Source organism: Phalacrocorax aristotelis, chromosome 2 (genome assembly GCF_949628215.1).
Source record: "Phalacrocorax aristotelis chromosome 2, bGulAri2.1, whole genome shotgun sequence".
Taxonomy (NCBI): Eukaryota; Metazoa; Chordata; class Aves; order Suliformes; family Phalacrocoracidae; genus Phalacrocorax; species Phalacrocorax aristotelis.
Genome location: NC_134277.1, coordinates 77,528,139 through 77,553,765, shown reverse-complemented (window position 1 = coordinate 77,553,765; position 25,627 = coordinate 77,528,139). Strand labels below are relative to the sequence as shown.

The window sequence follows — 25,627 nt, the reverse complement described above, 5'->3', positions numbered from 1 at the left end:
ATGCTCACCTTACATACGACTGGGGTTATTAACACCGAAGAGCAGCAATGCTTCCAGCTGGACCTCCTGGCCCTTGGGGGTATTTATCGCTTCCATGGAGGGCTACATACCCTCAGCTAGAGGAAAGCACCTTGCAAAGAAAGGATTTACCTGCCACAGAAACAATAAAATGAAGATGCAATATCAGCAGAGCTTAAATAGAGGAGTATGACTAATTAGAGCATAGCTTTGGATGGCCTGTGTCTGGCAAGAAAGTATTAAGCCAAACCTCCTCTGACAGGACACACCAAAATCTCTTTCAGTTTTGCTGCCTTTCAGTGGACGGTTACAGAGGTGTTTCACTGCAAAGAGATAATGGCAAACACAGGGCTGCAGCCCCAAGTTGAAATTAATCCCTCAGAAGCAAAGTGGGAGAAGTCCTGCAAGAAGAGCAGATTAGAGTGTTTTGAGGAACATGGCGCAAGGCCTGATGCCTGACGCCACCTTGGTGTTTGCCCCATGCACTGTCGGCATAACAGCCATTGTAGCTGTGGGCCACGAGCTGCTGTTCCTGTCAAAAGACGTTTCATGGCAATCTTGCTGTGGGCATTTGACTGATGTGTCAGAAGAGCCCAGAGAAGTGGGAAGGAGGTCACGTTATTGCTGCTGCGGAAGACAAGTGTGGATAATGAAAATTGTGACTGTGTCAACAGTGCTCCTGTGGAAAGGGTTTTTCCTCCCTATGTTTCTATTCCTTTAAAATGAAAAGCAAATCCCAGAGTGCTGGCAAAAAGTGTATTTTTATGGGAGCCCACTGAAACATGTATCCAGCGTGAAGCAGTCTGAGCTCGCTGGCCTGCTAGTGTTAAACCCAAGGCATCCCCTCAGCAAAGGGCATTGGGCAAAAGGGCCTTTTCCCACATTTTCTTCCTTCCTTAGGGTGATCCTACTTCATAGGTGGTCCCAGCCCAGCTGAAAAAAAGAAGCAGAAAAAAAAAAGCAATTACAGCTGCACACGCATTCAGAAGGGCTAGTGGGCGGCAGCTCCCTGGTGAGGGTCTGAGGTCCGGTTGCCCAGCGGGGAAGCCTCTCACACATGTCAAGCCCACAGGGCACACGGACAAAAGCTCCCTTTCTTTTCCAAACTCCCTCGATCCTGAAAAAAAATCAAAGCTCAGGTCTTCAGGGCACCCTGCTGACTTCAAGGGAGTGGGTAGTGAACAGTTGGGCGGGGGGGGGGGGGGGGGGGGGGCGGGGCTTAGTTGTGGCCCATTTGGATGACAAGGTGCAGAGGGCTGCCTCCCCAGGGGCAGTATTTGCCCAGAAAAGGGTGATCCACCTAGGTGATTTCTACCAGAAGGCACCAGTTGTCTTTAATCTGTAACTGCCAAGGGCTGCAATAAGGGAAGGGAAGGATGGGCAGAGAGAGACCACAGTTATAGCCCGTGTGCTCAGGAGAGAAGGCTTCCTCTGTCCCTCTCTGCCTCTCTCTTCAAGACAATTTCACCTGAATTCAAAGGAATCTCAGAAGTATAAGTCTCAAAAATCATTAAATTTCTACAAGGCTGATGAGACAGCCTGGGAGGATAAGAGATCCCAGGGAAAAGCACATGGCCAAGACCGGGCACAACTCGGCGGCAGGTCAGCAAACGCCACTTGACTGGCTGTGCACGGGGGGACACGGCCAGGCACCCAGGGGACAGGCGCACAGGCACGGACTTGCCCAGGCTCTGCCGGGTCTTCGGCTCATGGGACGTAACCTCAAACAATATAGAATATTGCTGAGGAGGGGAAAAAATTTTTAGTTATATTCCATGACTGACTTCCTTGGTGGGTGGGTTTCTGTGCTATCGATACACAGACTCAGCATGAAATGCTATGGCTTCAGTTTGCAGGTACATAATCTAGGTTGAAAACAAGCTCCATATTTTCAGAGTTGGTGGGGATTTGTCATGTATGCTATGCAAACACAAAGTTTTTCTTGTGGGGTTCCACCTTTCTTCAGTGACTTCCAGTTAGAGCTGTGGGCTTGACACAGTAGTTTCTGGTAGCCGACTCCACTGGTCCTTTGAGCCTTAAAATTACTTAATCAAAAATGAGAGTAAGTTAATCACTTTCATTTATAATTGAATAGGTTTCACATGATATCAGATAGAACAAATATTCATCAATTCCCTTAGCCTATTGATGAGATTACAAGCAGAAAGTGGGGAAGAAACAAAAATTCCTTTGCCTTTGCTTGTGTATCACAAAGCAAAAAAAAGAAAATGAAACCAAGCAAACAAACAGATGCAAGCTCTTCTTTCACAGCCCATTTTACAGATTACTTAAAAAAAACCCCAACCCCACAAGGATCTCCATTAAAGATAGATTCAGTTCCTGTCACTTCTGACATGGCTTACAGAAGTAATGCAAGTTTGTTTTGCTCTCGGGTCTCTGTGCATAGCTGGTGGTAATTGTTCTTACTGAGCAGTGGGGCATTCTTCTTTGTGAAAAAAAATCAATAAATATTTAATTCATAAATGTAAGAGAGGTGATGAGCAAATATACAACTAATAAAGATAAATGGCTTTCGTACTCATGAAGGCTTCTTATTAAAGAGTCAGTGGAAAAAAGTATCCCTGCTGGGCAAAGAGAACAAAATAAATTGTGGACTTGATACTGCAAACACAGCTTTTTTAAAAAAAAAAAAAAGGAAAACAACATTAATGTATCATTAAGGTTGAGCATTTAAATCTACAGAAGCCAGCACAAACATGAAGGAAGATTCCTGCAGCAACGTTAATTGGGACTTATTGCGGACTGTGTTCTTGATGATTGCATACATTCAGTTACAAAAACAAATGGCAAAGCTGTATACAACTGGAATGCAAATGAAGGATGTGCAGCCATGTGGCTTCTACTACACTGTGAGACCCACCAGGTAAGAAGTGCAGCAGGTATAGCTGACAGGTCACCTACAGATAGACACACATTCGTATATATTACAGGTATAAGCGTATGGAACCCGCCCCCCCACCCGCCACCCCGAACCTACCAGATCTTCAAGATACATCTTCAGTTATTTATGTTTATTTATTTGCAGGCAAGTTCACAAAGACTGTGGCTAACAATGCATTCCTTTAGCGCATGCATAATTTAATTTGCTTCATCTGTTGTATCTGCAAATGCTGAAACATGACAAGAATGTAACACTCCCAAAGTCGTAAAGTACTTCTATTTATTCATTTCTATGGCCAGATGAAAACTTTGTGTTATTTCATGTCCCATATTGCTAATAAAACCACAGCTGAGCTAACATGCCCCAATCCCTATGCCTGTTTTCCAAAGCACAATGTCCTGGGGACATATTCTCTAAATTGCCTACAAAGGCTTCAGAACAACAGCAAACCAGCCTGCAAAAAGACCCCATCCATCCTGACAAGCACATGCTAGTGCTATGCTGGAAAAGCTAGCGTCTGTCTCTGCTCCAGCAAGTACCATTGGACTGTATCGGCACCGGGCAATCAAAACCTGGAAAATGGCGTTTAGCCAATGCTTGGGAGAGGTGTAATTATTTGCATTACTGTGGTTCCCAGAGACTCCAACCAAGATCAGATTCCTGCTGCACAATGCACACTGCACCAGTGCAAAGGTAGCAATAGGAAATGGCCCCTTGTGTCCAGGTAGGCTATTAACCTTTCAAAGAAGGGGCAAAGTGTGGGTCATCCTGTCAAACGATTCCCATTTCACAGCGGAAGGAAGTACTGATATGGGCTGTACCTCCTACAAATGCTGTGGACTGCAGTGGGAATTTCAGTGTCATGAAGTTTTGTTCCAAATGAAATCAAGTGCAAAGAAGTGACCCCAGACACTTTATCAAGTTGTCCGAGGTCACACACTGTGGCAGAGCCTAGAACAGAGCCCAGAGCTCCCGATTTCCCTACTAGCATTTCCCATTACTCTTCCCAGCTTTTTGTGCCTCTTATCACAAAAAAATAATGGAATTGCTCATGCAATGTTGCATCTTCATTGCTACTTTTGCTTCCAAGTTCCCCAGCATCTGAGCATAGGGTGAAACCGATAGGGGGGACATTTAGTTTAGATGATTTAACTAATCTCATGCAAATGTACTCAGCAGTCTTGGTACCCATCAAGCTTTCACCTACATAACAGCCAAGCCAGCTGAATATTGCTTTTTCCAAAGATAATAGCATTTTTATGCATTATTCCTTAAAGCTTTTTGTGCTCACACAATGAAAAACAGCTCCAGCTGAGGAATAAGGGAAGTCAATATACTTAGTCTCTGTCCAGGTAATTCTGCATCCTCCTCTCATGATAGCTGAAGAGAATATGATGATGATAGAACATCATTAACATGTCTAATTTTTTTTCCCTTTTCTTACTTTCAGCATATGAAATGGAAAACTGCAGTTAAACATTTATCATTACATCTTTTCTGGCTTATATTAGAAATGCTGCCTGCCTGCATTACCTTGCGTCTCAGAAGCAGGAAGGATTTTGCAGGCAAGGCAAAACATAGAACAACTGCTTTAAAACAGAAAACAATAAACTTGCCGCTCCTGATATGAACTTATGTGATTTACTGATTTCTGAATAGCCTGAGTCCGGAGGAAAAAAACAACAACAAAAGACTATATCTATAGTTTCATTTAGTAACAGAACCAAACCTAAACCATTTAGTAATGCTAATGGTAGAGTTGTGAGCTCTTCCTCCACATCCCTCACCCACTCTCAAGTTAATTCACTAATGATAAAATCCACCCCAATGTACCTTTGCCCAAGGAATCAGGAATGGTTATGAAAATGAATGCTAGTGTTTTTCCCTCTTCTCAGCTGATCAGGCGTTGCTCCTGCCCATGCTCATATCAGTTGACCAATAGAGTTTTGAGTGAAGGTTGCGATTTCACATTTGAGACCATGGGAGCTGGAGGATTTGGCTGGAAGGAGCAGGGCGGGTTGCATATGAAAAGAGTCAGCTCATCACTTCAAACAGAACCATTACTTGGAAAAGTTGCAGCGCTGCCCCTGTAATAGCACGTGCACGTTGCTCGGGTACACAAAGCCACACCTCCATATAGGTCCAGTCTATCAAGTCTGGCTTTAAAAAAGGAATGAAAATAGAGTTATGAATTGAAATCAGTGCTTGAATTCTGTAACAACCAGCCTTTAAGTTACTTTCTTGAGAGACTGTTTTGACTGTTGATCTGTGATCGACCTTTCGATCCATTGGCTTCCATGGGCTTTGAGAAATTCCTGCTGATTTTGGAAGTTGTTGGCTTATATCTAAAGTTGATGCATTACAGGAGCATAAAATCTATTTTGATGCTTTAAACAGATATGGAGAAAGCTTTAGGCCCCCTCTACAGAAATATGACTACTTTCATAGTAGTTGTATGTCATGGTATTTGATCATCATTCAGTGTCTTTCAAGTTACTTCCATTAGGAGGAGAAACTGCTGAGGGATTCAGGTATTTTTACACAATCCAGTTGATTTTGCAAAGAAAAAAAAAAGAAAAAGAAATACAAAAGCCTTGAAGATAGTCTGAATCAAATCAGACGTAATTTCTTTATCATTTTCTAGCCTGCACTCAAACCTAAAAAGATATTTCAGGCATTCTCTCCGGGTTGTATTTCCAACTTTCTTCTGTCTCCAGGACTTTCTAGCTCCTTTCTTCTGTCTGTTTTCTGGCTACTCTGGAAAACACACACTCCAATAACAGTATCTTATTGCTTAGATCTGAATTTGGGTCCTAGAAAACACCTTTCATCATCCTTTTCTGTTTCTTGTTAATTACTCTGGGACTCTGCTTTGGGCACTGAATCCATTCATTTTTATTCCAAAAAAGGAGCTTATAATCTTCCTGCATGTCTCCCGAATGAAATAAACCATCACACTGACACGCTTTAATGAATCTTCACCTAACCGCTGTGAATTTCAGATGTATTTTAAGAAAGATGATATCAGGAGAGGTAAAATAAAGAAAAAAAATAATTAAAATTATGGAGTCAAAAAGCAAAGAACATGCAACAATAGCATGTACTGCTCTGTGCTGGCTGATGTAAAAGCACACAGGGATCATTGTGAAGGTTTCATGCTTGAGTGAATGCCTGATGAACACAGAGTAGCTATTGCTTTCAGATATCTGCTGGAAATGGAAGTGGAAACCTGAGGAACATATGTTTCTGACAGTGATATAAGCCCAAATATTTCGCTTTAGAAAGGTTACAAGGAGAAAGCAGTGGACTTCACTTGTAGTTCTGGTTTGCCAGACTTCACTCAGGCACATGAAATCATTCCCACAGAGTTTGAAGAAAGTTTGTTATATAGAGACAAAACCCAATTTCACCAGAAGGACCCTGATTTGGACCTTCAACCTTTTGCTTAACACTTGTGGTTCAGAGCAGCTTTTTCCACCTTCAGCTTCAGGAACTTCCAAATACGCTGCAAGAAAGGGGCTTATGATGAAGTTACCAACAGGATTCCTGGTGGGTAGCATGAGGCCACTACAGGATGGACGCTGGGGAAAAGTTTCAAGTTACTGGAAAACAAAAACACTGTTGGGAGGTTGGGGGTTTTAGCTTTTTTTTTTTGGCCTAATGCCATTTCCAATTAAGCGATTTAGTGAAAGCAGTATTTGGCCAAAGCAGAATGAGATTTTCACAGAACAACAATAAAATATTTAATATGTTTATGCTCCCCAAAATTAAAAACAAAACAGAACAAAATGCACAGAACAAAAGGCTGTTCTGAAATGGGCAGGCTAAGTTAGTCTTTTGCTGGAATACCTCTATTTTTGTCCTAAGTCTGAGAAATGCTAGGCAACTCACAACTCCCACTTCATCAAGAGGGGTGGGGGATGTTCCATCCCTGATGAGCTCCAACCTGTTTATAGCCCTACGTGCTGCTGCCATCCTGATTTAAGTGTTATATGAGAAAGTTGTTCCCTTTTATAAGCTCTCTTAGCCAGACTCTGGTCCTCCAGGTCACTTAAGCACGTTTAATTGATGTGTACGAGCAGTTTCTTGAACTTAAGAGAGGGCCTGACTCTGCCCCAACGCAGTCAGCAGAGCCAGGTTGTTTGAAGTTAAGCACGTGCTTAAGTGCTCTGCTGGATTTTTGCCCAAAATGTCAATCTTTTATAGTTAATCATTTATCACCCTGCTTATGCGCCAGTAGTTATGCTTCAGTGTGCAAATATGTAGATTGCTTTCACAAAGCTCCGCACACCAAGCACAAATAATGCTTTCTCAGCCCCTTACAGGAGTTCTCCAGTCCTGTGACACCTCAGATAGATCAAACAGCACTTAGGACTGGCAGAAAAGTTACTTCTCCGTTAATTAAACAGAATCATTGCGTGTTCCTCTTCTTAATAGTGAGGCTCATTCACAGACTTGCAAAATAAACAAATAAATTACGCCATTTAGCTCTAACCTGACAAGTATCACGCATTTTGCCTTTAGGAGCATGTACATCGATCCATCTTACACACACTGCCACTCCTAGAGTGAGAATGGGAGCAAGTTGTCAAATGCATGATAAGCATATTTGCATGAACGTGGCACAGATTAAGTTAAATAACTGCCTACGAAGAAGAGGGTATTTGCAATGTATCACAAGGTAATTCTCCCGAGCACAAGTGACCATTTTAATTTTTCTTTCCCTCCTGAGGTTAATTGCTGTGAACTACAGGGGAATGTCACCTCCACTTACCTGAGCCCTGTTGCTTTGTTATTCAGAAAGCTCACAGCTCCCGTGATTTTTCACAAGGAATTAGAATTGCCACAAGGAGAGAAAATACAGTTGCTGCCATTCAGTTTCAACATATCGTATTGCAATGATAGGCGGCAATGGTGCCTCGCTGAAATAGAGCCTTAAAATACAATTAGTTGCAGTTCCGTAGATTACAGAGCCAGTTATTCTGCGCTCCTGCCCGTGGGGCCTTCCATGCATCCACTAATAAAAAGGCTGCTTTTCCCCAAATGTCAGGTACTTTTGCGAGAAATGAGTACCGGGAAGGGAAAATGACAGAGTCTGTTCCCTTGCTCTGTAGAGCAATTTTTGTAAAAATTTATTCTCTGTCAAACAAACTGCCTGAAAAAAAAATGCAGTCAGCTACTTTTTCTGAGAGGAAGCTTGAGCACTTCGCAGATTGAGTCATATTAAAATGAATTAATGCCGCCAACTGGTCTCCCAATCATTAATTAAAAAAAAAACAAACCCAAAGCTTTAAGTATCATTAAAAAAAAATCCTAAACAAACAAACAAAAGCAGCAAACCAAGCAAACAGACTCCCCCATGATAGACCACCTGCCATCATGACCTCCGGAACACGACAAAACTCGTCCTCTGAACCATCCTGGGCTTGGGTGCTCACTCTGCAAACGCTCCCAAAGCTTCTGCCACAGAGCCAGGCTGGCAGGTGGGCTCCTGGGCCACCCAGGACAAGGCAGAGGAGCAAGGGTAGGAGCGACCCTTGAGGGCAACCACCGAAAGCCACGCTCGGGGAAAAAATCTTAGGCAGGGTTCACTGCATGACTGTTTTGGGATTGGCAGGGAAATAAAGCCTCAGGAAATGGAGGAGATTGGGACAACGTTTTGGAAGGCTTGTGTTCAATTCAGGTCCCGGATGAAGATTTGGCCATCACCTCAAATATTAGGAGGTTTTCCTTACTAAATTCTTTAAAAATGACACACACATTTCATTTCTACTTTTGGCTGTAAAGACTAGTCAATTCCCAGTTACATTAAAGCAAGTAAGTCTAGCATTTTAAAGGAAATATACTGTGTTGATGTAGGTTAGAAGACATGCAGAAAGATAATGCATGGCGGTGAAATGGATATTTTCCTTTCACAGTAGGTCAGATGTAACAAGCTTCCTACTCAAAGCCCACGATCGAAAATACCCACTCATTTCTGGAGATCTAGTGAGATGGAGACACAAACATCTGGGCAGCTAAATATAGTTCTGGATAGCAGTGCTTTGTCCAATAAGTTCTAGCGTCTCTTAACTTAATATGGAAATTGATACAAAAATAAAATAACTATTTTCAGAGCCAGTCTCTGTTTGTGCGCTCTCTGGGACTCACACCAACAAATTTCAGGCCCTGTTGAAATGACTCTGCAGTTTTTGTCTTGCACTGTCTCATATGCCAAGATGACAGAATAATGATGTCCAGCATAAAAGGCCACGTCTATTGAGATGTATAAAGGTTACTCCACAGAAAGTCAATATGAGAACTGCACTACAGAATGCCTTGTCCTTTAGCATTTCTGCAAGAGCGATAAGCTAAGCTTAATGACAGGAGTTTAGGTCTTGGTCAGAGATTTCCCCAACCCTAAAAGCCAGTGGTTCAGTTTTGCAATGTTTGTTACTGGACACATGCCCTTTGGATCAGCTTGCCGTGGCTGAAGCTTGGGGTCAGGCTTGAGGAGAAGGTACTGCTGCAGCAACACTGCAAACCCCCCAGGAGGAAGAGAGGGTGACAAGAACAGCAAAGAGCCGTGCTAGTGACACACGGCTTTCTCGTATTTCTTCTCCCATCTTGCTGTGAGGCAAAAATGTTGGAGCCAGGTGTGATTGCACTTGCAGTGACTTAAATTTAAATTCCCTAGGCCTAAGTCTGCACAATCCTGTCCCTTGCTCAACCACTGGCCCATGCACAGGGCATACAGGACTTGGCAGCCTCTACACTGGAACACAGGACAGTTTGGGTCAGGAAGGACTCCCTTGCAGGAAAGGTGACACTCTGAGAGGCAGGGTTGCAGATGGCAAGAAATTCAGAGCAGAAATGCGCTCCATCGCTGGTTGTTTCCCATTGCAAGCACTTTTGGCTGAGGATCTTCGTGTAGTGCTTTCTCTCTCCCTCTCTCAGATAATGCACTGGGTGATATCCAGCCATTAACAACAGGTTTGACAGCAGTACTCACCCAAGTGAAAGATAAACCTGTACGTCAGCTTCACCTTATGTAACGTCAAAGGAAATAAAAAGAAAAAAAAGGCATTTACACTTACAACTCACATGGAAAATAAAATGCAAACAAAATAAGGTGTGCTTTCCTCTATTTCCACTTGATGTTATCCACCTTCGAAGTTAGAAAGTTATGAAGCTTGCTGCCAAGCATAAGTCAATATACAAACAAACAAAGAAAATACCAACAAGCTTGATTTCAAAGGTCACAGGGAGGGGGCGAGTGCCATGCTTTCAGCCTTCTCCTTTCCTTTTCAGTCCTCCTCAAACGCTAAAACACTGTGCCCTGCCCCTGACGAGGAGGGAGCCCCTGCAGGAAGCAGCTGAATTCAGAGCCTCTTTAAGCCAATTATCTGAATTCAACCCTGCACATCCTTATTAATGTAACCAGTCCAGAAGAGACTAGTTGAGGAAAGAATTGTAAATAATTTGGTGACCACCAGCCACTGTGATGGTCAGTTCCAGCTCATTATGCACCCTATCTCACAAATTACGAGGGTTCATCTGGGGCTTCCCACACATGCACAGCAGTGCAGGATAGTTTCCCAATCCTTCCCCAGCCATGGCAGCTCACAAGGCAGCTGCCCAAAGACAACGCACAGGAGAAGAAAGTCAAAGCTTCTTGCCTTCAGGCTGGTTGAAGCCATGTGGTGATGGAGAAGGGGGCACCTGGAGCTGCCCCACCACTGTGACACAGAGCACACCCAGAGCAGGAAGGGCAAACAGAGATGTTTGCCCTTCCCCACCACAACTGTAGCTCCCCAAAACATCTTCTCCAGCTGGCTCCTGCTCACAGCACCCCACATCTGTCAGGTTGCAGCAGCAGCAAGCCTGGCACCTTCTATGCTCTCATCCTCTTTGCCAAAGGCATCCGAGAGAAGTACCCTCACCACCCTGAAGACACAGGAAAAGGGACCGCAGGATTAATGCAGACAATACTGAAAAGCAGTGAGCATCAGACCCTTACTGGTGCAGTTAGCTGGGGTGGTAGGAGCTGAAATGACATTTGTATCGTGGTTTTGCCAAACCAGACACTGCAGCTGAAGGGCGATGCTAGAGAGCAAGGTTTGAGTAAGACCATGAATGTTCATTCATATCTTTGTTTTCATTCAAGAATGTGAAGGCTGTAGCAGCCTTACAACTAACAGCCACAACATGCATGGAAATTGCCAAAGCTTGTAAAATCTGATTTACTCTGTGAGGGGGAAGGGAAGTCATTTAGTATGAGTCATAAGAGGTCTTGATCCAATCTAAGCTTCATCATCTTTGAAGAAACAGCTCAATCCCTGGATGGATATCAAAAGGCTCCTGTGTACAGCCTTGATAACACAACAGCAGAGAACAATTCCTAGCACTGAAGATTACAAGACCTTTGTATCAGCTGCTCTTCAGTACAGCTTCTCTTGCATTACACCACCTGATGGGCACTCCAGGTTTATGGTTAGCTCTTCAGGGGTCCATGGCTTGGAAAGCAAGAAGATATAAGCTTTGCAGAGTTTTTATACTACAGGTATAGTTAAAATAATTGTGAGCTCCAGGCATAAATAACAATGCCAATCTATCTGCCTTTCCCTGCCTGAGGTTTTCACTGTCTGGAGCCTCACCTGCTCTAGGATTCAGAGAGTCTGCAACTCCGCTACAGGTGAAAGAGGGCGGGCAGGCAGGAGGGCTCAGGGTAATTCTGCCTTCACGCCCTCAGCAGAAAACACAGGAGCTGGGTGATACCTGCACTGGCCTGCAGAGCCCCTCTTTCCGTGGCCCAAGCCCTCTCTGGGCTCCATGAAGAGGGATAATGTTTGAAGACCCACAAGTAGAGGAAAAGAAAGCTTCAACTCCGCTGAGTAAAAAAATTTTATTCCTACCTTGGCTCCTAACACTGGGGAGGGCTTTTTACTGCTGATGACATTTGTTTCTAGAAAGGAAAGGAACACGTTTCTGTGGGAGGTAAGAGCCGACTTTGTCACACACCCCATGAGGCTGTGTAAAGTAGCTGAGTAGGGGAATTTTTGACACCTCCCTGTGCTGGAGTAAACCCAAAAGTATGGGCCAAGACTCCAGCAAGAGCCACCCCTAGGGAGACACAGGAATAGCACAGCCAATACTGCCTCTCCACAAGAGCTGCTCTCCAGCACTCCTGCGGGCTCCGCTAGAAACTGAATTCACAAATGCCACCGAGATGCAAGGGACCAGCGGGGGAAAGGGAAACGTCAGCTAAGGCTGCTACCACTATGGCTCATCCAGAGCAAATGGCAAATACGAACAGACCCCTGCAGAGCAGCACTGGCAAAAAACACCTGCGGGTGTTGCAAATGCTCCCCTGCGCTCATCATCTCCTGTCTGCTCTTACAAGAATGGGCATAAAAATGAAAACCTTCTTTATGGAAAGACACACTATGGAAATCATACGTGGAAAGAGTAATTGATGTAGGTCATACTTTGGACAGCCATTTCCACTTGCCAGCATACCAAAGTATGTGGATTATTCCTACTACCATGGATGAGCAGCACCAGCCACAGTGGGGTGAGATGCTGTTTTATTACCAGTCCCCTGTGTATGTCCTGGGGAACATACAGCACCAGACAGTATGTACCTCCAGTGTTGTCTCTCCGTAGGTAGGACATCCACTTGGTCTTGTCATAGATAACAAGCAGTTCTGACGTGCTTGCAGAAGCCCTGTGGGTCCCACCTTCCTACTTTTTCAGTCAATTCCTTCACATCACACCAACATCAGCTGTTCGGCTGCTCCCATCAGTAAATTTGCTCTACAAACAGTATTTCTGCAAAGAAATCACTCCAGCAATGGAGGCTGGAATGCACAATGGTACAGCTTCCTATAGCTGTGCATACTAAAATGACAGTGCTGTAGCCAGAGGTCTCAAGACATCATTTAGGTCACAAAAAGCTGATGATACAGTACCCTGCAATGATGCACTGCAGCTTGTAGACTGGGGTTGAGGTGGGGATTGCTCTCCATAGCAGAGACTCACTAGACCTAAGGAAAACAGGTGCGGCAGATTCCCCTGCCAACACATAGTCTTTGCTGTGGCAGCAACTCTCCACCTGCTCACGGCTTCTCCTTGTCTTGGCTGAATAGTACAGCTACCAGCAGTGGGCACATGCCCACCTTCCGGCATGCAAGTCTGCGGGTATAGCCTGTAATAAATGTGAAACACCTTCTGTGACTGAGGCCAGCTGTGCTAGCAACACACCCAGTAGGAGCACCGGACCACTACCTAGTGGAAAAATTACTCCCTCTCCAGTGCTAAGCCACTCTCAAGAGGCACTCCGAAGCTACACGGGTGACTGCAGGCCCATGATACGATATTTTTCTCACACTCAACAAGCAGATGGAGGTTTGTGACTGGTTTCTCCCAGCCAAACTTCCTGCAGAGGGATGACTAGTTTCCAGAGCATTAAAGAGACATGTGACCATAACCAAATGCCAGATGGCTTCAAAGAGCATTGGAGCAGCCCTCATGACGAATGTCTAGCCTTGGCTGCCAGCATCACACACCATATGTATCCTCTCCCAGAAAGGAAGGCCTGGCTGCACGCTGGGAGAGTGACCCAGAGATATTACATAGCACAATTTTATTGATGCCATCATACAATAGCACAGAAAGAAGTATTTTTTTTTATTCACTTCCTTCATTGTACAAAGCCCTTCAAAAGCCCTTTTATTGATGGTATGGATGGAAAAAAACGGTTTCAAAGGCAGGACACCTAGTTCTATGCAGGCCTCCTGCTGAGCAGGAGATATATCTTTTGCTTCAGAAGATTCAATTTCTGTTTCATTCTTGCAACAGATGACTTCAGTGAGTGATGAAGCATTTGAGGTGCAGGTGGGTACTGTAGTTTGTGTTAATCAGCTGTGGGCTAGTGGTTGGGAAGCAGATGCTTGCAGTTGAAAGGACGACAAAGTTACAAGTCTATCTCAAAGCCTCATGCAATGTATTTACAGTTACTGGGTCCCCAGGAGCACCCACAACAGCAGAGCCTCTGAAGCACCCTGGCTCTTTGCTCTCACTTGTAATCAGCATACAACCTGGGGATTAGTGCAGCCATTACCCAGGCTGATGCTTGTAATCAGGAGCAGAACACAAGTGGAAAAGAGAAGAGGGAAAGAAAGGAAAAAAGTCATCATGTGGTATCACTCTATGCAAACCACCAACTCCAGCTGCAGCTTCATGACCTCTTTATGCTGATCTAATTCTGGGCTGCCACTGAAGCACTCAGTGCCAACCTTCCTGCCCATCACAAGCTGGACCAGGGAATCTGTCTGAATACTGTTTTACAATCAGGTTCCTTTTCATTTGGATCAATTACCTGAGCTGGCACACTGTTCAGCTCACCCAAGCACATGAGGCAACAGGAGAGCACGGTCAGCAGTGGCAGTTTACACCACGGTTAGCTAAAAGCTGTTGTCTTACAGCAACAGCCTCACAGCACGCCAGTCGTAACCTGCCTCAACATATTCTCACATGCACACTGACACAGCTTGCAAAAAGCGTAGCCAGTTTCGGAGATATTCAAATGGGTATGCTGCATTGGCAACATACAAATCAATGATCTGCCCAGACTGATTTCATTTATGCTTTAGTCTGTGAGGTGCTTATGTGAGACATGAAATGAAGCTATGACTTTGCAGACTTCTAATGAGAATGAGCATGTGTGAGAAACAGCTGGCAGACAAGTTATAACAACCAAAAAAAAACCACCCCAAAAGATGGTTGCCTATTTCTTTAAAAAGGACTTTGTTGCTGTTTTTATTTTCAATAAATATGTACACTTGGAGAATAAAGCTGAGGCTTTTTTTAGCCCCATTGATGTCTAAATGGAAATCTCCAAATGCAAATTTCAGTCATGGGACAGCATTTAGCCTGTATTAGCAGAGCACTCTGATCCCTGGGTGGGATTTTGGCACTCTAGTCCATTAACTTATATTTACATTCCAGAGGTGGAAGTCGGTTCAGAGAAAACCTGAGGATGGGAACAAGGCAGGAATATTTATCAAGTTATCACGTGGAATGGTGCTTAGTCCTTCTGGGGAGTTCAAGTCTCTTGGTAGTTAGCAGCTGGGCCAGTCCATTCATCAGCATCATAAATATGGTCAGCGACATCACCAGCACATAGTGGCTAATGCTGCAAGGACAAGACAGATAAAAGAAGTGAGAGAAAAATGCAAATTTGCAGAGTAAAAAAATAAAACCCTGACATAAACAACCCTCTGAATATTTTTTTTTTCCTTTTTAACTAGGCTTAATTATTGGCCTAGTGTGTCATTTTATATACACTGCTCCTGGAAGACAACTATTACGGGGCACTATCATGTAGAAAACAAAGTCTGTGACAAAATAAAATGGTGGGGACAACAGGAAACACAACTGAGCATATACCAACTGAATAAGAGGTACTAGGTGTATTTTTCATTCAAGTGGGTAGTTCAATATATGTGACTGAAACCACTTCAAAACTTCCATTTGCTGTGAACTGATAATGCAGAATCTAGGGAGAACTTGCCTTCAGGTAGACATTCATTGGTAGTGAGACAACTCAGGTATTTATGTCAGCTGAAGTGCAATTTTCTAGAGAAAACACTATTCCAGTGATGAGCAGCTTTAAGAAAAAAAAAAAACAACCCAAACACAAAACCACTACTTTTTAACTCAACATTTCTAAAAATTATGGATTTCTCTGCTGTGGTAATACACAGTTTCAAAGAGGTTAAACAAATGAGTACAACAGTGGCTAATAAACACAATATGAAGATGCAGCTTCTGGGTTAGGAAGTCCTTAAGTCACTAACGATTAAAAGGATAACAAGCAGAGAGCTTGTTCTCCACTTGCTCAAATTTTGATACCTGTTGTTCACTAGCATTACAAATGGGCGATTTAGGATCAGACTGAGCTTTGACCTAGGATATTCAGCACTCTGTGTCCAATGTCTAAATCGAGCTGCTGCTAATGTAAACCCCTAGCCAATAAGAAATTAGAATTTTTCCAAACCCAGTGACATTTCAGGCTAGAGTTGCAGATGGAACCCTGCTGCACCCACATCCATCACACATCCAGTGCAGCTGTTTGTTTTTCACCTGGAACTATTGAAGATCCTGCTGTTCAGACGTGAGACGTACCCATACCTCCTGATGCACCCACCTCCACTGTTTCAAAGCAGATGGCTCTTTAAGGACGAGTAGGGTAACTTCAGAGTCGACAAAGTCTGAGTTTAGTCACAAAAAAGGATTGCAAGGACCACTTGCCAGTTTAATGACCTGGAATTTCTGCCAGACGACTCATTCAGTTTGAGAGTTTAGCCATGGAAGAGCAGTAAAGCTCATAATGCTGCTGCTATCAGTCCTCACCACCCCAAGACTGTGACAAGCCTGGTGCTAGCCTAGTGCAAATTAGCTCTGTGAAGTGGAGAAGCACCAGCTCTCAACAAAGCTGGGTCGCTAACCAGAGTGGGAGAATAAAAGTGATCCAGAAAGTTCACTACTGAGCAGGAGCTCTTCCACAGCCAGGATACTGGCAACCAAAGGAGCTGAGTTCTGACCAAAGTGGATGGAGGGGGGACTTGACTCATGCTACAGGATTTTTCTGTTTCTATGGAGTCCAATTAAGCCTTCTCATAAACACCTTCACACATAGTTTTAAGAAATCAGTTGCAAAAATCCACCAGCACAAATGGGTTCAGACCTCAACAAGCATAATCCACCCCAACAGCCTGCAGTTTGCATCTCTCTAAACTCCCACAGCGCAACTGAAAATATTCACTGATACGAACAACTCAAGGTTTAAAATATCAGGCAGGAGCCATCTTTCCTACAAGCATCTCCCCACTCCAGCATTAGCTAAGCAGAACAGCATGCCTAGAGAGCCATGCTGCTGCTCTGTTTCTGTGGGGAATGTGTAAGATGACACAGGGAGAGCGTGAAGCCAGGCACAAAGCATACTTTGACTTGATCAGTGCACTTCGGACTTCGTAGTTCACAGAACGTTTACAGTAACAAAGATAACACAGCTCCCTCAAGAGCTGCCCTTGGAAGTCCACTTGGGTGTGTTACAGGGTCAGTTTCAGTTCTCCACAGGAAAGGACATGTTGCCAACTGAAAGTCAAACCCTCCCTGTGGTTATCTTCATGGTGTAACATGCCCTTGGGGACAGTACAAGCACCACAGGTACAGAGGTTTGCATGCCTCTTAAGGGAACAACCACCTTGGTAAACAGCTGGATGGCTTAACACCTCATGCATTACTGGTAACACCTCAACTTTCCTTCTCACCTGGCACCAAAATTGTAGTTTTTCATGTAAGTAGCAACAGCAATTCCCTTCTAGCTTTCAAGGAAAGCTTCAGTGAGAAATTTGAATATCAGAAGCCAAATGAAGACCTTTATTCCTACAGACACCCTGAGACAGTCACTAGAATATTGGTGACTTGCTGCCCTCTGCTCAAGTATCTGAGTTCCTGTCTACCCCAAAAGGAGCTTTTCCAGATGTGGGTGCTAATCAATGATTTTGGGGGACATAGAGAGGGACTTTGTCAAAGGAAAAAAAGTCTCCACAAACTCTGATTCGCTACCTGTCAGTCGAGAGACTGGGTCCTCCGTACTTTGGTAAAGAAGAAAGTGCTGCACCCACTTCTCCTTTGCTATGCTGCAAGAGGGTGAATAGTTATGCTCCTTTATTAAAATATCAGATGTTCAGCATAAAGAAATATATAGAGATATTATGCCATATAGCAGAATTAAAAACAATTTCAGTCTACTTGTCACATAATAAAAAACAGCCAGCATCTCTGGGGCTATCAGCCACTGGTACTGCAGTGCCTGCAGGCAGCTCTGCTTTGTAAATTAGTTCTCAGGCTGGGGTAATGCTGTAATTAAAACAAACAAACAAAGCAAGACTCTTACAGGTATATGCCACAAGAGCAGTGGCAAAATCTTAATCCCTATACAACCCAGACCTGCACCCTTGGCTGGATCGGTAGTTACAGTGAAGCGGGTAATTCTCAAAACAAGCTTCCTCCACCAGAAGTCAAACCTGAGCTAATAAGAAAAAGGAGCAAGAGTCTAAACTCCAGACAAGTTAGATTCATGTGGAGGAAGAAGCGACATTAAACAGGTACAAGAGAATAGCATAGTGGGGCAATGAGATGGGCAGAGACAGGTAATGGTAGAGATAAGGTAGCTGGTGTAAGGGATCATGGGTGATCTAAGGTAAAGCAGCACTGTTCAATGGAAAGGTGAGTGCCCTATGTACAGATCAAGGTCAACGGGCAAAGCTAGTGCTAGGAAAATTTTGTATCATAGAGGAAGACACCTGTTTCAGTGGCAAGGAACCAAAAGGAAAATATTTGAGGTACTACCATCTCCTGGCTTTGTTTGTGACAGTGGGCATTGGTGAGAAGTACTAAATCAGAGACAAGAAGAAGCAAAGATCAGTAAAAAATTAGGGGAAGGAGGGGGAATAAATCTTGCTGCAAAACATGGCCTTCTCCCAAGAGAAGCTAATTCCTAAGATGGCAGACCTGATTAGAAGCTGGGAAGACAGGAAGATGGAGTGAGTTACCATAGCAATTAAAAACCTAGAAATAAAACAAAAACAACTTCTGCAAGGACTTGGAAGAGCATTCTCCAGAAGAGTCCAAGAACCTTACTTCTACACAACATGCTACTTTGAACTGTGGGATTGTTTCCCAAGTACACACTGAGACCCCAGATTTAGATTCCGAATTTTAAGTCTACTGCATTTCCAGCCATGATCCCACACCTTCTCTCCTGTTTCACACGAAACAAATCACAAAGCACATCACTCCTAGGACCTGTTTTAGAAATTGCTGGTAAACACTGTTTTCCTCCTAGCTACAAGACCTTTGTTTTAATAGTGAGACCTAGAAGCCCCAGCTCCCCAAAGCTTAAAGCGATTCTGTTATCCTAAAATCTAAAAATCAGTCTCCTGTTCTTTATCTATGCCCCCTGAACTTTGAAACTGCAGAACAGTTAAGATTGGAACCTTCTCTTTATCTTCCAGCAACTGCTATAAAAAGATGTAGGGAATAGTACAGTATGTGTCTGTATAAAACTATACAATACTGTCATATAAAGAAGTGTTAGGGTTTATCTTGACTATCTGAATATACCGCTATTTACAAGCTGCATATACTGTATAGATACAGTAGGCTTTAAAGGCTATATCCCTCTGTCTATAGAGATCTATAGAGATAGATAAACATACCTTTTAAGGCATAGAGAAATTTTAGTGACAAAGAAGCCAAAAAGCTAGCTATTCCATTTGTCTGTTATTCAAAAATAAAAGAATTGGTCAGAACAAGCTTCTCATGATCACGTACTACACATTGATACATCAAAAATACCAGGAAAACTGCATTATTATTTTTATGAAACGTAACGGTGTGTTCTTCTAGACCATATGATGCAATGTAGGGTGACCCGAAGATATATAGGTAGAGGGGAAGGTTAGCAGACCTCAGAAGCTTGCGTTAAGCCACTGCTCAGAGTTCTGCATTCACTGCAAGATTATTATGCCATTAATATATCAAAACAATGGAAAGCACTCCCTGAAAAACAAGTTCACATTGATTTTGGCATGACCATTAAGCAAAGGGGCTTGAAAACTTTCTAAGATGCCATAAATATATACGGTAATTGATAATTTACTGAGAGGAGGGAATCAATGGTGCGTTGATAATTTGCTGAATGTGGTAATAGAGGACTGTATGTCAGATTTGTTGTTGCTCAGCATTTCATTAATGATATGGAAGAGTGGGAAAAGCAGAAATCTCTTTACATTTGAAGACAATACTTAAGTGGCATGGTGAATTCAACCAGGAGAATAAAGGCATCACATTGTTAAGGCAGATATGAGCCACAGTAAAATGACATGTAATGTCATTAAGGCATGGTAGAATAAGATGTAGAAGCCAGGAGTTAGGGGTGAAATTAAAAAAAAAAAAAAAGAAAATATGTCAGCTCAGTAAACAAACCCTGCTTCCAAACAATGAGCGAGATTCACTAGGAAACAAAACATCCCCATAAAAAAAAGCAGTGAAGGTCTTTTTATCACACAGGATTTAAAAGCAGCTCTTATACATTAAACTTCTGAGCGCTGGTATTGAAAAATTCAAGTATGGCCTAACGAGGGTTTCCCACTGAACTTGCATGTTCTTAGTAAGAGAGAGGACATACAAAAGTTTTGAAGCATGGTAATCAGAAAATCCATAGAAAGCTACCACCACAAAAAAGAATGAGTGCAGAAGTGTACATCAGAAGCTCTGCAAATGTTGCACGTATACCACTGAACTCTGACAGACTTTAGAGGAATCAATCTTCACTGGGCAATTAAATCGCTGGTTTTCCACCTGTGATTTTAATGATGTGGTAACCAGTAATATAACACAAACCCTGATAATTGTGTGCACACCCACACTTCCTATCAGTGTCACAAAAAAAAAGGGGGGGGGGGGGAAGATGAGAGCAGCTGCCCCTAATGGTGGTCCTATTCTTTGTTCTGTGAAATCCCACACAGGTTTTGCTGAGATACAAACAGCCAGGAAAAAAAAGAACTGTCATTTCCTTAACTGACTCAGCCTTCTTGGGAAAATTTTTGCAACACCTAAAATGTCAACCGAGATGGGATAATTTCAGACCTTGCTGTCAAAGCAACAACAGAGAACATTGCAATGGGAATGCCACAGAGCTGTCACTGCAGTCGTAACAGGAGGACAGGAAAGAGCCGTGTTAGTATCTCTCTCCCACTGGTTTTGGGAATTGCCCAAAACCCCATGAAGCTCATCTTCCCTTTCAGGAATAAACAAAACAAACCAAAAAAATCTTCTGCTGTTGCCTGCTAATTTTGCCAAGCTTGAGGACCAGACATTAGAAATCTCCTCAGAGGAAAAAGATTCAAGCAGCAAAATATTGCTCGTGCTAGCTAAAAGGACCACTTCAACTCTGCATCTATGGCTTCACCTCTTTTCTTATGCAACCTAGTAATTTTCATCTTATGCGCATATACACACATACATATAAAGCATTTCAAAAAGACTACAGTAAAATAACGTAGGTGGCAAAGTCAAGCACTTAAAAAGTGAACTAATGACAAATTTAAGGCTGCCTGAGCATTATGCATTACCACATTAAAAATTAATCACAAATTACTTTTTTGAAAGGACTTTTTCAGTGCTTTCTTCAGTGGTCAACACACACATACAGAGAGGCAGAATTACAGTTGTGCATAATGAGCTCCCCTAAACTCTTTGGGATAAGGCAAACTTCCAGCTGAAATGGATCCAACAGTTTATCAATGTTGTAAATCTCTACACTATGAAGACGGTATATCAGAGAGGAAGTTTTTGGGTAATTGTAACAATTTATATTTTTGCTTGCTAAGTCCCAATTAGAAACCTTCTTGCCCAACAGAAGAGAGCTTTTCTGAGGTCTTTAATATCCTTATTAATCTGCATAGGAATTCAAACCAAAGGATTAGGCCATCTGATTTACCATAAACTGACCATAGCAAGGAAGTGTAATGTTAATCGTTTCCACTATTTGATCTAACTGTACCTCCTCCCACTAGGAACCTTCTAAAGGTAGCCACAAGCAGGAATTTGAACCTCCAAAGAAAACAGGCAGAATGTGTGTGCACGTGTGCGTACACACGCACGCATACGCTGGAGGGAACATTGGGTCTCAGCAAAACACAGCAAATTTAGACTAAACAGAATACTAACAATGGGTCACTATTCAACTTCTGTTTAAATAACAGTGTCAAGTGACCAGATTGGTGGGATTATTAACAACGCATTCCCTACTAATCTTATTACAGCATACTATCTATTTCCACAACTCAGGGAAGTTAAATCTCGAATATGTATGTCTGGACTATTCACAAACAAGACTGCATGGTTGAAAACCTACCCCATGACGTATGCTGTGGAGGCTAGTACGACTAATAATATGAAACAAATTCTCTCATTTTAGCTCTGTTTTCTGTGTTCAGCTGCTACAGATTTACTCTTCCCCAGCTAGAGAATGATAAATGCATGGGTCTTGGTAGCCACCAACATATTTGCACAATGTTCATTAATTCACAGGGGATTGTATATGGAGGCTTAACTAGATTCAAGACAATTAACAATTTTGATAAATTGTTATTTTAACAGCGATTACAAGTAATTAAAATGCAAAACAGTAATTAAAAATATTTTTGTGTAATTACTGTTCTTTAGAAATCAAACAAATCCTACTAACTGTATTTCTTGCTATGCTAGATCCATTACTCACTCCATGTTGCTCTGGCATAGATTTTAAGACACAAGTTTCAGCTTGGGTATATATACATGTATGTATGTGTGCACACATGCGTGCACATGTGTTTTAAGTATGGGGAACATCACTGGAGCATTTGATTAAGGAGAGTAATTGGAAAGAATTACAAGAGTTCTGAGTAGATAAACAACAATATTAACCTATGAGCCTTTTAAAAATGCAATGGAGGCAAAAAAATACTGTACCTTGTTCCAATATCCAGCCAGCTTCCATAATCTTTAACCAAAAAGAAAAAATGCTAGGAAATAAAACAACTTTGATTAGTACATCAACATTGCACAATCTGAAACAAAATTAAACCCCATGTTTTCAGGCTGTTTACTCCAAGTTTCTGATTCTTCAAGGAGAACAAGGGCGAGACCTTTCCAGGAATGCTCATTTGGACCAAAGTAAAGAATAGGCTAGGAGCCAGAAACAGATTTAACATGGTATCAGACACAAACAGCTGAAGATGGCCCAAGGTCTGTCAAGCTGGGCTTGCAAGAAACAGAAGACTACCAGCAGAGAACTTTTTCAATAAGAAAAGCCAAGCCACCTTATTGTTTGAAATAACAGGATCCCAAATAACAACTAGCGCCAAAGAGAAGGCCGCATATTGTTGTAATGGAATGCCACCACAAATTTCTTTGGGCAACACTGGCAGTTCCCCACCTGTAAAATGGGAATAATAGTGGGAGAAGACAGCACTTGCCTATTGCCTATTAGCAATTCTATTGTCTATCAGCACATTCTAGGCGGTGGCCGCATTGATTCAAAACCACAAACCAATTATCTTTTTTTTCCCTGCCAATGTTCTAATTTCTTGATATACACACAGCTCCTGCATATCAAACCTCTTTGGTAATATTTTGTTTTGAACACCAAGTAGATACTTGCTAATTGTTTTAAAATAGTTAAACCAAAATAGGAGAATACATGAGATATAAGACCTGGATATACTGGGGTTTGCCACACACCAGCACATGCCTGCACTTTTCTTTTAGTCTAGTTAGACTGATTTTATTGGAGAAATGCTATGAGTGTGCTTTATTGGTATTTTAATCCTTTTCCTGTGAAAGTTATCAAAAAACAGATTAGTCACACAGATTTATTTGAAATTACACAAAACTATAGCTTCTCCATTTCTCACTCTACAGACAAATTAGTAATTATTTGGGTTTTTACTCACTGTTTTTCCTATCAGGTGAGATCCACAGATCACACTGTACAAGGAAATCATATCGGGAATGCTTACTCCAAAGGGGACGAAGCTATAGCAGCATGTATGAAGTGAGAACACCAGCTCTACCAGCTGCTTTGAGAAGGTTTCTGTTTACCTTGTGATACCCAGTGTTACCACTTGCTGGGCTGAAGACAACTTGAGGGGGCAACGAAAAGATACTTCTAATCTGTAAAAATTGTGCTGGGGTATTGTTCAGCTTTGGGTTGTTTTAGCTAGCTTGGTTTGTGGGTGCAAGCTTTCTGAAGATAGGATTTCCTAACAGCTTATTACAAAGGGCACAAAGTGTCTTTTTGGATGTTGCTGATCTCCTGGATTCTGACAACTCTAACAGAGCTGGTGGGCAATGCACTTCTCCTTTTTCTCTCTTTTTGAAGGGAAGGTGGGGTGAGTAAAAGGTTCAAAGTTCCTGAAAAATTAACTAAACCCTGCACACAGCTAAAACTGATATTCTTATTTAAATTATTCCTAGGAATTTGATTGGAAAGCATATGAAAGACTCAGAATGATAACCTATTACTTCATTTTTCTCTCGTTATTATGAGAATATTGCTTCTTCAGAAGCATTAATTACATGAAATTCAAAGAGCAGTGATTGGAGGAGTTTTATCTCTAAATTATGCTAGGATTTCAATCCAATTCACTGCCCTAGTTACAAAAACTTTGAAGTCTGAAACAAATTCAGATCTCTCTAGATGGAATTAGGAGAACCCTCTGTTTCTTGATCTTATTTGAAGAGCACGTGCAACAACTTACCAAAGCCATAATGTCTGAAATCACAAGAACAATGAGGAAAAGGCTGCAAAGAAAAAAAAACAAACCACCAGACCATCAACCTTTATTTAGGGCCGCAGATGTTACAAAGCTTATTAAAACCCCCATAAAGAAATTAAAATAAGATATGATTTCTTCCACTTGCCTTTCAATCACTCAGATACACTTCAATGTATTAGAGAACAGTTAAAATATATGACTAGGAGAGTTGGCATGTGTAATCCCACCCTCCTTGAAAAAGAGATTTCACATTAACAAAGTTTCAATTTTGCAACAGAGAAACCTAACAGGAGTAATTTTTTGGAGAACAAGAGCAGCTTACGAACAGCACCTGCCCATTCCTGATGCAGGGAGCTCATGTGCCAGTTAGGCCAAATAAAGCTGAATTAGAAGCTTCAAGATGGACTCAGGAGTGAGCAAAGTGGTTTGGCATAGGCAGACAGATACCTGAGCTGATCAGTCCTATCCTGAGAACCACCCTGCTGGGTAGGAGGCTGCTAAAGGAGGTGCTCGCCCCCTTCCAGATCTCTGGGTGCCCTTAAGCTACTCTGGGAGCACCCAGCATTTTGGTGGTGTGCTCCCAATCCCACGGGCCTCTCCGTCAGGCAGCAGGTTACATCTGGAAAGTAGGCTGTGGGCAGTAAAAGGAAGCAGAAGGGAACACGCAGGGATACTTTTTCCCCTATTAACCTAATCTTCCTTTCATTAAACTATGTAAATCCTAAATTACATTAAAGCAATTGCTATAACTGGTTAAAACTAGTTGCTAAGTTAATGACGCTGAAGCAATGTTGCAAACAGCTGACCCATTAACAGAGAAGTCTAACTAGAATACAATTAATTTATCAGTACGACCATCATAAATCCACAAATCTTTTTTGGGAAAATGACCTGCTGCAGTTTTGCACGAGCGCATACTGGGGGCACACCCATACCAATGCATCCTGAGGAGGAAGTTTCTGATATTGCCTTCGTCAGCTATGCTTCACTAGTAGATAAGGAGGCAACAAACCAGCTGTATCAGACACACTGAAGGGCTTCTCACCACTTAACCTATGGCTCAGATAGGATGTTGCAAACTTGTAGTGCCTAGGAGGCACTCAGCTAGAGGGCTGTTTTCACAGGCAACCTCCAAGAGCACATTCCAACAGAACGCTCCCCATGGACAGAAAAAAAAAAAAAACCAAAACAAACCAACCCCCAACAAATTTAATCTGTAAACAGGGAATTTAGGAGCAATTTGTTCAAATCATGACAATGTGCTTTTTGCCCTTCTGAACTGCAGGAAGCCTTTCACAACAGGAGGACAACACTAATTTCAGGGCATGTTTAT

The 25,627-nt window shown here is 42.5% G+C and overlaps 1 protein-coding gene across 4 annotated transcripts in view; it reads right to left on the bottom strand.

Moving 5' to 3' along the window:
* The window catches only part of PIGN (phosphatidylinositol glycan anchor biosynthesis class N), a 199,635-nt gene that overhangs the window by 78,644 nt on the left and 95,364 nt on the right, over positions 1-25,627 (bottom strand). For 3 of the 4 annotated variants that reach the window (XM_075084210.1, XM_075084212.1, XM_075084213.1), the window contains 3 exons: positions 24,277-24,319; positions 22,487-22,539; positions 13,521-15,095 (listed from right to left, as the gene is read on the bottom strand). In XM_075084210.1, coding sequence (XP_074940311.1) covers positions 14,972-15,095; positions 22,487-22,539; positions 24,277-24,319 — 220 coding nt within the window. In that variant the 3' untranslated portion in view covers positions 13,521-14,971. Of the gene's footprint in view, positions 1-13,520; positions 15,096-22,486; positions 22,540-24,276; positions 24,320-25,627 lie in introns of those variants that run through there. The other variant, XM_075084211.1, reaches the window with a different exon arrangement.